At 45.4% G+C, this 11,370-nt stretch overlaps 1 protein-coding gene across 2 annotated transcripts in view; it reads left to right on the forward strand.

Annotated features, from left to right (window-relative positions):
* N4BP1 (NEDD4 binding protein 1) overlaps window positions 1–11,147 on the forward strand; it is a 51,900-nt gene extending 40,753 nt beyond the window's left edge. Inside the window, exons 5-7 of one of the 2 annotated variants that reach the window (XM_039241514.1) lie at window positions 2,643–2,750; window positions 4,714–4,821; window positions 6,502–11,147. In XM_039241514.1, the coding sequence (XP_039097445.1) occupies window positions 2,643–2,750; window positions 4,714–4,821; window positions 6,502–6,859 (574 nt within the window). In that variant the 3' untranslated portion in view covers window positions 6,860–11,147. Of the gene's footprint in view, window positions 1–466; window positions 711–2,642; window positions 2,751–4,713; window positions 4,822–6,501 lie in introns of those variants that run through there. The other variant, XR_005530094.1, reaches the window with a different exon arrangement.
* The last annotated feature ends 223 nt before the right edge of the window (window positions 11,148–11,370 follow it).

Here is an 11,370-nt window from a genome sequence, read left to right on the forward strand (position 1 = left end):
AAAGGGGTTTGAGGGTTTTAGTATTTATGGTCATTAAGGTTATATACTCTGGGGGAAGGGGTTTTGGGTTTGTTTGTTTCTTTGTTCTGCTCTATGGGTTTAGGAATGTTACATAAAATCTGTTAGGTTAGAATATTTATATGTTTCCTAAATAAAATGTGACCGAGATTCCATAAGTAAGAACAGACATTGAGTTTTCTTTTTTGGTACATACTAAAAGTAAAGTTTGTCTTGTCTTAGTGTGGTGGCCTCAAGGATGCTTTTCAGACATTATCCATCTCTTCCTGGTTAATTTTGGCCAGTGACTTACTTTGTCATTTTTATGCCTGAGCCTTCAGCATTTCTTGCATGTAGTAAAAGATGGTCTCAGCTGACCCTAAGTGTGATAGGAGTATGCTGCGTTTCTTAGGTTGGTGTTAGTGCATAACAGGCTTTAATCTGTACCTTTTGCATTTTTTTCTAAAAGCTTTACTGAGCGCCAACCAAGTGCAACGCACAGAGCAGGGCTCTGGGAACACACGTGATTCAAACACATTTCCTGCTGTGAGGAGTTTGTGATCTAAAGAGAAGGCACACAAATAAGTAATAGTGGAGAGTTTTGTTGTGGTTGAATAAGAGAAGGTCCTAAATATGATCAGTGACATTAAAAACAATTTTTCAAACTGTCCTCTTGTGAAGTCAGTACTATCAACCCTATGAGTATCGGGAAAGTAAGTAGTGGCCACATGTTCTTTCCACACCTGCATTCACCCCGTTTATTTTATTCTGGCTTGAAGCATTTAGAATGCCCTTGTGGTTTTGGCTCAGTATTCTACCAGAATGGCCCTCCACAATGAAGGCAGTGTTTGGCTTGTAATGCAAACTACTGAATGATAGTTAAATGGGTGAGAGATGAAAAGAAGGGTTTGCCAGGGGGAAGGAGACTTGAGATGACAGCAGATGTTCTTTCAGGAAAAGGTCCAGAGGACCTTCTCATTGACAGCCCCTTGCCCTTCTCCAGGCTGGAATGAGAGACTAGATCAGATGAGAGAATCAGAGGTGATGTGAAGGAACAGCATTAGAGGAAGCGGAAGGAGAACTGCATGTTGAGGCGAGGTAGGGGTAGGAAGTACTGGGAGACCGTGTCCCTCCAGCTCTGTTATACTGGGCTCAGACCCTGCGTTGCTCCTGTGGAGGGGCAGGTGGGCCGCTGGGCTCCTGAAGAACCTTCAGCTCTCCCACACTGTGTAGCTGCACACCTGCAGAATTTGAAGATAGGTGCAAGTATGCAGACTTAGTAAGCCTTAGCTTAATTTGTAGGATTCTGGTTTTTTAGTGGATATGAATCTATATATAGTATATATTATAGTACATTCACTCCGAAGCATTACTCTTTTTGTTAATGTCTCTGGGCAAACATCTCTACTACCATTTATTCCAGCTAGAAATAATTTATAAGATTCATTAATAAATTCAAGATTTTAAGTCCTACTTTTCAAGATGGCCTAAGACCTCTGAAACTAACTAGCCTGTTTTTTTTTCATTCCTTTTAAGTATTCACTATCACTAATAAAAGCATTTGTTTGCACCTTCAATTCTAGTGATTCTCTTAATTGTTGCATTGCCTTTGTCTGCATTGCCTTAAACAAATGTGGTCACCCTAAGGGATAAAATTCACCATTACTATCCTCACAAGTCTCATTAAGAGGATTTGACCATGAATAATCTCAAGCAGTGAAATAGAATTCTCAATACTGATTTCTTACCTTCATTTATTGCCAGTGCAGCTTCTCATAAATGGCATTTGAGTGAATCTGTAACTTGAACTAAATACAATGATACTTCTAGACATCTCAGGTCCAAGCATAAAATGTGAACCTATGAATTTATTTTTAAAAAATGCAAGGCTGACTGTACCAAGCAGCTAATCTTAGAACCATAGCATTCTAGCTTAGCAGCTAAAACTTGAATTGTGATTTACTAATTTCACAGGCTTGTCAACTCAAATTCATTCTCGTGCATCATCTGATGACCACTGTCTATTGATAATACAACTTTTCTAAAAGAAATGTGTAAATTGTTGCTGAGATCATTTTATCTTAAAGATTTTAAGTGATATCCACACCCTGAGATCAGGAGTTGCATGCCTTGGGGCACCTGGGTGGCTCAGTCGGTTAAGCTTCTGACTCTTGATTTAGGCTCAGGTCATGATCTTGCAGTTTATGGGATCAAACCCCACATCAGGCTCTGTACATACAGAGCCTGCTTGGGACTTTCTGTCTCCCCCTCTCTCTCTGCCCCTTCCTCACTTGCACTTGTTCTCTTTCTCTCTCTCAAAATAAATAAACTTTAAAAAAAAAGAAAAGAGTTGCATGCTCTTCTGACTGAGCCAGCCAGGCACCCCTGGTTGAGATCATTTTTTAAAAAAGAATAATAATGTATGAAAATCAAACCTTCATTTATAATCACACTAATAATTCAGAGGTATTCAGTATTTCAGACTGATCTTCAGGTGACAAGGACTTAACTTTTCTACTTCCTAGCCATAGTTAAATTCTTTGGTGATTTTCGTATGAAGAGGAAATCCTTTTGGTTTCTTAGAGCATAGCTTCTATAAGCCAGGATTGCCTGCTTGCCCATTTTAACCTCTTATATTACTATAGGTTTCTGCTACACTTAGCGGACAAAACTGGTGGCATAATTGTAACAAATGATAACTTCAGAGAATTTGTGACTGAGTCAGTCTCTTGGAGAGAAATTATTACAAAAAGGTAATACTTTCTTTGTCTTTGGTTAAGTGTTTTTTTGTTGCTTATTGTTTGGTTCGGTTTTGTGTCCACCTTGGCCCTGCAGAAAGCAGCACAGGGAACCAAAGTATTATTAGACTGTACTTCGTGTGTGAGACTATGGCTGGCCCCTCTAGGTAAGTGGGGCTCCCAGTACAAAGCAGTAAAACCAGCAGGTAACATAATGGGCATGCTGTGGTAGCTGCAGAGTGTCTTTGAGAGATCTGTGTTCCCTGGCAGGAGGCAAGAGGCACATGTTTATGGCACAGTTAACTTTTGTTAACAGAATGGAGCAGAAATGGCCTCCTAACTTGGGCTTGCCCTAATGCCAAGGGAGACTTTGGCAACTCATTTGATTCAACCATGAAATATGAAGGTTGGTTTTAATGATAGCTGTGATTCTAGTAAGAGGATGAGACCAAAATCTACATACTTAGGAGTTTTCACTTCTTGGCAGTGGGAAGAATATTTCTGCTTTTCATTATCTGATGCTTTTCTTGAGCATTTACCATCATAGTTTAATCATCTATACTGAAAACATGTGTGAATATCATCCAGAATAACAAAGTCAAGAGTTGAGCATTCACTGATAAAAGTTTTTTATTTGTGATGATGTTCTGAATGTGTCCACCTGCCTCAAGATCAGTGAACACTGGCTTCCAGGACTACTTGTTAACAACCATCATCTGATTGAGTTCTGTAAAAGCAGTAGTCTGTGGCAGGGCCAGGGATGAGTCCTATATGCTACAGATCTAAAAACATAAATCGGCATGCCTCAGGCTGTGTTATAACTAGTATATAACAGATATAATTAGATATTTATTTCTGTTGGGGTTTCATAGTTGCCCCTTGTCTGATATTTGTTATTTTGTTAACTCATTAGAGGATTTTAGAAAATAATCTTTTGTTATAAATGCCATGGTGTGAGTTAATTACTATATGTATTTTGATCCATATGCTGTTAAAAAGCTGCTGTTGAGATCTGAACTGAGAATTGGTCTTTGACCTTCTAGGCACAGTTAACAAGCCATTAATCTTCTAGGACATGTTTCTGTTGGACCTTTGCCCTGGACTCATTGTCAGTATTTATTGGACACTCATCTGTGTGTAGAAGGTCTAAATGCAGTCAGGATTCATGTTTGTACACCAGCCCATCTGCTTTCAAAACTCACAAAACAAGGCAGAAACTGAGGTCTGGACAGCAAACACAACCATTTGGCCTGTTTTCTTTTTTACATCTTCCCCGGACTTGATAAACATGCTGAACTGATCTCAGATTTTCTTTGTTCAGGTATCCTATTGTTTTGGGTTTTTTTTCTTTTCTTTTCTTTTCTTTTTTTTTTTTAGTTTGAGAGAGAGTGAGTGAGTTGGGGGAGGGGCAGAAAAAGAGGAAGAGAGAGAATCCCAAGCAGGCCCTGAGCTGTCAGTGCAGAGCCCAATGTGGGGCTCAATCCCACAGACTGGGAGATCATGGCCTAAGCCGAAATCAAGAGTCAGATGCTTTAACCAACTGAGCCACCCAGGCACCCTGTATTGTTTTGTTTTTTTGAAGAGGTTATCTTCAGTGGGTTTGCTTGTAGATACAACTATTCAAAAGTAAACCTTTTTTGAGCATCTATCTATCCTAAGGAGTCAGTCTTAAATCTTGTTTTCAAAGTTAGAAGAAGCTGCTTCCTAAGCCCAGATAAAAAATCTGAAAGTCTTGATAAGAAGTGTGAGGACCAACTGATAAAAGTTTATTACTTCACTGTATTTGTATCCAGAAGAGAAATTTAGATGGTTTAACTTGGATGTATTTATTTTTTCCATTAGGCATTTAAGCAGCCCTGTAATTTTATCAGTGACTCTTGCTTTGGAATTGGGTGGCCACTTCTACTTTCTTCTCAGAGCCTGCAGCAGTAAAAGCTTCCTGTTTTCTCCAGCTCTGTAATCATTCTCTGTATTATAGATTGCTTCAGTATACTTTCGTTGGGGACATATTTATGGTTCCTGATGACCCTCTGGGAAGAAGCGGGCCTCGGTTAGAAGACTTCCTTAGGAAAGACGTCTTTCTTAGGTATTTGCTTTTTCACATTGTTTTGTATTTACAAATGTGTTTCAGTTCTTTGTGCTTTAGTGTAGGTGGTGCTTCTGAACGACTAAAGACAACACTTTTAAGTGTTTATTACCCTTAGACTTAGTGCCACTGTAACGTATTTGAAAGGCAATCAAACACACACCCAAAGACCACATCTTCATTTGTGGTCCTTTGGTTTTAATCCTAAGAGAGGGTGGGGAGCCACACTTTATATACATCTAAAAAGACAAAGCAGACTTTGCTGACGGTCACTTATGAGCAAATGCCACTTAGGTTCATTATGTATATGTGAATAATATACATCCTTTTATATTCACTTTTCAAAGTCAGTTGCTTTGAATTTGTTATGCTCCTATTAATTTATTTACTGTTCAGGAATCACTACCCGGGGAACTTTCTCCACTAAATGGAGAAGCCAGTATTTCATATTGATCTGAAATTGATTTGATAGTTTAGATTGTCTTTGTTTTAGTTTGGGTTTTTAAAGATATGTTGCTAGTGGTTATTTCTGTTTTCAAAATTCGTGGGTAATGGACACTGTTAACTAAAGTATCCTATGTGCCTAACTAACAGTATCACCCAGTGACAGACAGCTGATCTTTTTTATTTATAACCAGATCCCTTGTGGGTTTAGGTTTGGATTTAGGGTAGTTCACACAGAGGTATCTTCTACAGAAGAGACCAGTACAATTTCAGCTCCCTGGTCTTAGGAATCCTTTCTCTTTTGAGCCTTTGGTTTTATTACATAGAATGAGGGCTTAGTTCCCAAAGGTTCTGCTTCTTTGCCTCCACTCAGAGAGTGGCAGCCGCTTTAACATCTGCTAGGTGTGAGTGCATCTCCACTGGGCATTTAAGATCTGGTGCCTGTGTGCAGGCATCAAGGCCCGTGGGTCAGGCTTAATGGAAAAGAGAGTTCTCTGACTCCTTTCTCACCTCAGCAGCCTGGCAGCAGGGTCTCCTCTGCCCACACACCTAATCACTCTTTACAATGTGTTAACTAATTGAGTGAGAAGTTAATAATAACTTCCCTCACGAAGGGACTAACTTTTGAAGTTAGTTGAGCTTTTGAAGTTGGGAAAAGTGTTCGGCCAGCCCCATTTCTCGGCTGCAAGGCTGAGTCACCTGGGAAACTTCTGAACAAGACAGATGCCCTTTACAAACATGCACTCACACATACCCATGGGTGTATAGGTTATGAGTGCCAAACACCACACGTAGACCGGTGTGGGCGGAAGGGGGACAATAGGAATCGGTAGTGGCTACCTCTGCCTGTGCCCAAAAGAATCCCTGTTTCTAAGCCCTGTCAACCAGGGCCCCACACAGAATCAGTCTCCAGAAATGTAAGACCCGGTCATCCGTGTGAGCTTTCAGAAGAAGGCTCTCAGGCAATTCTGGCACACCCTGGCTTAGAGCCAGCAGTTGGCTGGGGTTCGTTCTTAGAGCTGCAGACCTAGGAGGATGGGGTAGCTCGTGATGAACTGTCATTTCCTGTTGTGACCAGTCTAGAGATGGTGTAGTTGTCATCCCCGTGGACCCCTCTGTGGGCAGCTTGCCTTCAGAAGTCATGGAGCAGCACGGCCTCAAGATCAGCAGCAGGTCATTTTGACAGGTTTCTCATTTATCTTACAACCCAGCTCACCAAACTCATTCCATTCACAGAGATATGCAGCCCCTGCTCAATGCCTTGCCAAATGTGGGCATGTTTGACCCCAGCTTCAGAGTCCCTGGGGCCCAGGCAGCCAGCACCAGCCACCAACCTCCAGCCCGGATTCAGGGCGCCCCACCCAGCCACTGGCTCCCTCAGCAGCCCCGCTTCCCGGCTCTGTCGAACCTTCCCAGCATGCAGCAGAACGTGCCCATGCCAGCACAGAGGTCTCCTGCAGAAACCAGCGAGCTGAGGGAAGCCCTTCTGAAGATCTTCCCTGACTCCGAGCAGAGACTGAAAATCGACCAGATACTGGTGGCCCACCCATACATGAAAGACCTGAACGCACTGTCTGCCATGGTGTTGGACTGACGGCCACACTCAAGCTAGTGTCTGCACGTGGCAGCGGGAAGCGACATAATGTGAAGAGACCGATTTCCCAGTGGAAATGCTATTGTAGTATATAGAAAAGAAAACAGATGTTTTGTGTACAAAAAAATCTGGGTTTTCAAAACCAGCTTTTTCTATATATAAATTATGCTGCTATTACAGATTTAACATTTTCTGTAAAAGGAAAGTACATTTTCTGCCTGTTCAGAACTGTTTAATAGCAGTTACTCTTGAGTGTATTTACATTTTTATGTTTTTTAAACTATTTTCCTTAAAGCTGAAAATATTGACAAATGGATATGAGTAGCCTTTCTAAATAAAAAAAGAGTTGCTTTCTTAGGGAAAGCAGGACCTCTTAAAGTATATTTTCTTGAGATGACTATGTAACGTCCACTGACATGAAGTGTGCTCATCCCTCCCGGTCCCCTGTGCCCTCACCCCTGGGATTAGTCATAGGAGTTGGGTTTGCTCCTGTGGGTCTTTTGTTGGAGCCATTTGTGAGAGTGGGCAGGTGGTGCCACTAGATGGCACCTCTGCCTAGCCGCTGTTAATGACCAGGGCACACAGTTAGACTCCCAGAACGTCAGGGCGAGAAGCAGCTTTAGAACTCATGTAGTCCCACCCTACTTCCCCTCGCACCCTGGAGAAGGGGGAACCGAGGCTCAGTGTGCGTGTGTCTGCACCACATGCCCAGGCCTGCAGCTCTGGAGCAGCTGGGCAGGGACCAGACTCCACGTCCAGTGCTCTGACGTGCTCACCAGGCTGCGGCCTTGCTATACCTGACCTGACTAGAAGTCACGTCTTAGCCTCTGAAAATGATAGTGGGATGTGAAGAAATGTAATGAAGAGCCCCGTTGTTATGTAATTTTGTGTCCACATCATGGGAGATAACAACCCATGCGACCTTTGTGCAGCTTTGCCAAAAAGTGGTTTTCTATTCTCAAGATTGACCCAAGCCAATGAATAGCATTAGTAGTTGCCATTGGGGCTCAGAGCCCCTTATTTATTTTTCTTGTGTTTGTCTTTTTAGTGTTCTCCTAAGCTGCCCTTCCTGTGAGTCTGTCTCAGAATTGGTATCTTAGTATTGTATTTTCAGTGTTGCTCCAATTCTGTGTCAGTGAAGTTCTTTCCCTAGATAATTATTAATATCTTTACTGTTCTCTGGACTTTCAAAGGGCTTTAGTATTTTATACCTGTTCTCTTCCCAGGCTGCTCATGGTCAGTTTCATGTCTGCCCTGTGGGTCATGTCTCTCCCAGGTCCCCAGAAACAGCTGCTGAGGACTCGGTGCTGGTTTGTGTTTCATGGTGAAGGGACTTTTTTGGCCATGAGCATTGCTAGTGGCTCTCTAGGAGGCTTCCTCCTCCAGGTGTGTGTGACCTCTGTCCCTCGGGGTGAATCCTGAGTCCCCCAGGCGGTTGGACTTACACTTCAATCATGTTTTCTCTCCAATGCCTTTGAGATGCTTCCTGACAAGGAACTGGTTCTCCGCTGCTGTTTTGCGTCAGGTTGCCAGAGTCACCCGCCCGGCTATGGATGGAGACTTGAGGTGGGCAGGAAGTGACTCAGTCACAGCCCCCATGCCTCATCTTCAGAACTGGTGGTTTGTAAAAGCATGGCAGACGTGTGAGGGCTAGGGCTGTTTCGTAGTGACTCTGACCTTCTGAGTTAAGGTTTGGTCTGACAGCCTTGCCAATCCAGTATTTCTCCTCTGTTCAGAGAACGACCTGGAGGTAAAGCCTTGATGGCTGATGCTTAGCCACACAGGTTTTCCTGAAAGGGGACTGAGCCTCCACTGACGCCAGGTGGGGCTAGCTAGGCCTGGGTTTCCAGAGTTTCCTAGGCTCTAGAAGTGACTTGACCTTTGAGCTTTGTATTATGTAAGTCTCTGTATTCTTAGTATTGTTTCTAAGGCCTCTACCTGCCCCTTCCCTCTTCTGGGGCGTGGGAAGGGAGGATGCAGGAGACTAAGTGGGTTAATTATGTCCTTTGATAAATTACAACATGAAACTTAAGTCATAGTTCTTTCTGAAGACCATCAACTTTAGTTAAATTTAGTACTTAAAAACTCAATTTTCAAACCATTATAAAAAGTTCTTGCTTTAGCCTCCTCTTACTATTAAGCTCAGTGTTGATGCTACTCGATGTTTCTTGATGGTCTGTCCCCAGCAGTCGATTTCTGAACCACCTTGGCAGTGTCAGCAGCAGTGCGTCGTCATTTTGTAACTCCTCAGGGGGTTACCGAGCGTGGTGCCTCTGCATCTCTGTTTCCCGGCCTTCCCGTGAAGGAGGTGGCCAGGCAGGGAAGCTCCTTAATTCGGGACACTGGCGTCTGGTGCTCAGAGAGGTTGTCCCGGGTCAGAGAATAAGTCGATGGTGATGGGGGATGATTCCCAGGCCTGCAGTCTTCCCGGGCCCCAGCTCTCCTCTCTGCGAGAAGAAAGCATTGTCTCGCCTTTCTGTCCAGGAGCCTGTGTTTGAGACCCTGTAGGCTGCCGGCTAGGAAACAGTGGGAAGGCGTCTCAGCCATCCTGGGTGACGGTCAGCTTTGTCCGGCAGGCTCAGCTATGGTGCGGCAGTGTTGCCGGGGACTCAGGCCTGTCACAGCTTTTGGTCTCTTGAGAGGAGGGATGGGGTCTTCCTTAGGTTTGTTGTGGCACGTGGAGTATGAGTCACAAAGAAGTCTGTGCTCTGTGGTGCTGCTAGCACGCCCCCCATCACGGGAGCTGCCCCAGGCAGAGGGCCCCCTGAGTGTGGGCCTTGGCGCCACTGTCCCTCAGCTTCCCGCTGTCCAGCAGCACTGCCGTGTCCTCCCTGTCCCTCCTCCTGTGTCCGTTTCCTCCCCTCACTGTGGCCTGCTCGGTCAGTCCCTCCGACTCCTGCTGTTCGTTTCTTCATTATCTACCTCCACATTATTCCCCATTACTACAGCTCGGCTCCTATAATACAACCACCCGATTTCCCCTAAGAATCTCCCCCGTGCATTGTTGCTCTCCCTCACCTTCCCACCCTACACTTCCTCATTTGCAAACTTGACCTTCATCCTACTCCCTGAAATCGTCTAGAAGTAATTGCCAAATTCAGAGGCCTTTTTTGAGATTTCCCTCCCAAATGTTCTTCATTCTTTTCTGTTCTTTTACCTAAAGGCCAGTCCTCAAGACCGTTTTCTTTCTTGACAGGTGGTTTTCAAACTTTGGACCAGCTATGGGACTCAAGATGGGGAGGGTGGCTCTTACTAAAAATGCAGATTCCTGGACACAACCCCCAGGGCCCTTTATTCAGTGGCCCTGGAGGAAAGCCCGGAAATTGGAGACCTCAGCAAGCCCCCTGGGTGTTTCCCACACAGGCTGTCCAGGGACCACATTGTGAGAAACTGTACTTGCCCTTAGTGGTCACTAACTCCAGCTTCCCTCCTCCCTACCATCCCTGGCTCCACATTGTCCCCTCTGGGCAGTGACTTCCAGTCCCATTTCTAGGCCTGCTGGGCAGGAACCCGTTTCTAGCATCACTGGAAACCCTGTGACCTCCTCAGGCTCACTCCCCAGACCCTCAGCCTGCGTCTGTTCCTCACTGTCCTCCCCCCCCTCCCCGCCAAGCCACGACGTCCCCCCATCCATCCTTGTCCTTGTCTTGCCAGTGCCCATCAGCCATGCTCTCATGCCTTCCTGCGGGCGGCAGCCCTTGACCAGTCAGCCCACTGCTCTTGTGGACCCCACGATGCTCCCAGGTTTATCTCGCAGAAATGCATTGCTGGTCACACCCCCGTCCTGCTCAGTGATCTTCAGTGCCTCTCAGCCAGAGCACCAAGCTCAGCCCTCCCTGAGTGTAGTAACCATGCTGTCCTCGTGGCCACGTGTGACGACTCACGTTGACTAGCTCTTCCCCAGATGCTCACTGCGGCCCACGCACATTTCCTCAGTTACCTGTGGGCTCCTGCCTCTGTGCACCTCTTTTCTCTGCTAGAGACGCCCTTTCTCCCAAATGGCTTCCCCCTCGAAGACTCAGCCTCCTGCCTTCTCTTTGTGTCCCTGCTTCTGGCCAGAAGCAACCCCCTGGCGCTCTGTTGCCCACAGTGCTTGTGTCTCGCTTTGGCACCTGCCGCACCGGCCGGTATCATTGCAGCTGATTGTGTACTGTGTCTCACCTCCCTTTCTAGACTGTGAGCTCCTCGCGGGCAGGGACCGTCTGTGTTCACTCTTTTGTATTTCCCATGGCACCTAGCACAGTGCCTTGCACTTAATAGGTGCTCAATAAACGTCTGCTCAACTGAACTGGATGACAGTGCCTTCTTGACTGTGGTGTCTGGCAGCCGATAAGACGACTTCAGAAATCACATTGTCCACGTTTGCACCCGGGAACCCACTACTATGCTGTGGTTGACTGCAGGTGGGGTGTCTGCCTGGATTTCCCCTTCTCTTCAAGGCCCCACCCAGCACACCATGTGGTCCAGGGCTGGGCCGTGGACAAGCGGAGCCAAGCAGTGTGCTCTGAATT

This window comes from Hyaena hyaena, unplaced genomic scaffold (genome assembly GCF_003009895.1).
Source record: "Hyaena hyaena isolate Hyena2069 unplaced genomic scaffold, ASM300989v1 scaffold_7, whole genome shotgun sequence".
Taxonomy (NCBI): Eukaryota; Metazoa; Chordata; class Mammalia; order Carnivora; family Hyaenidae; genus Hyaena; species Hyaena hyaena.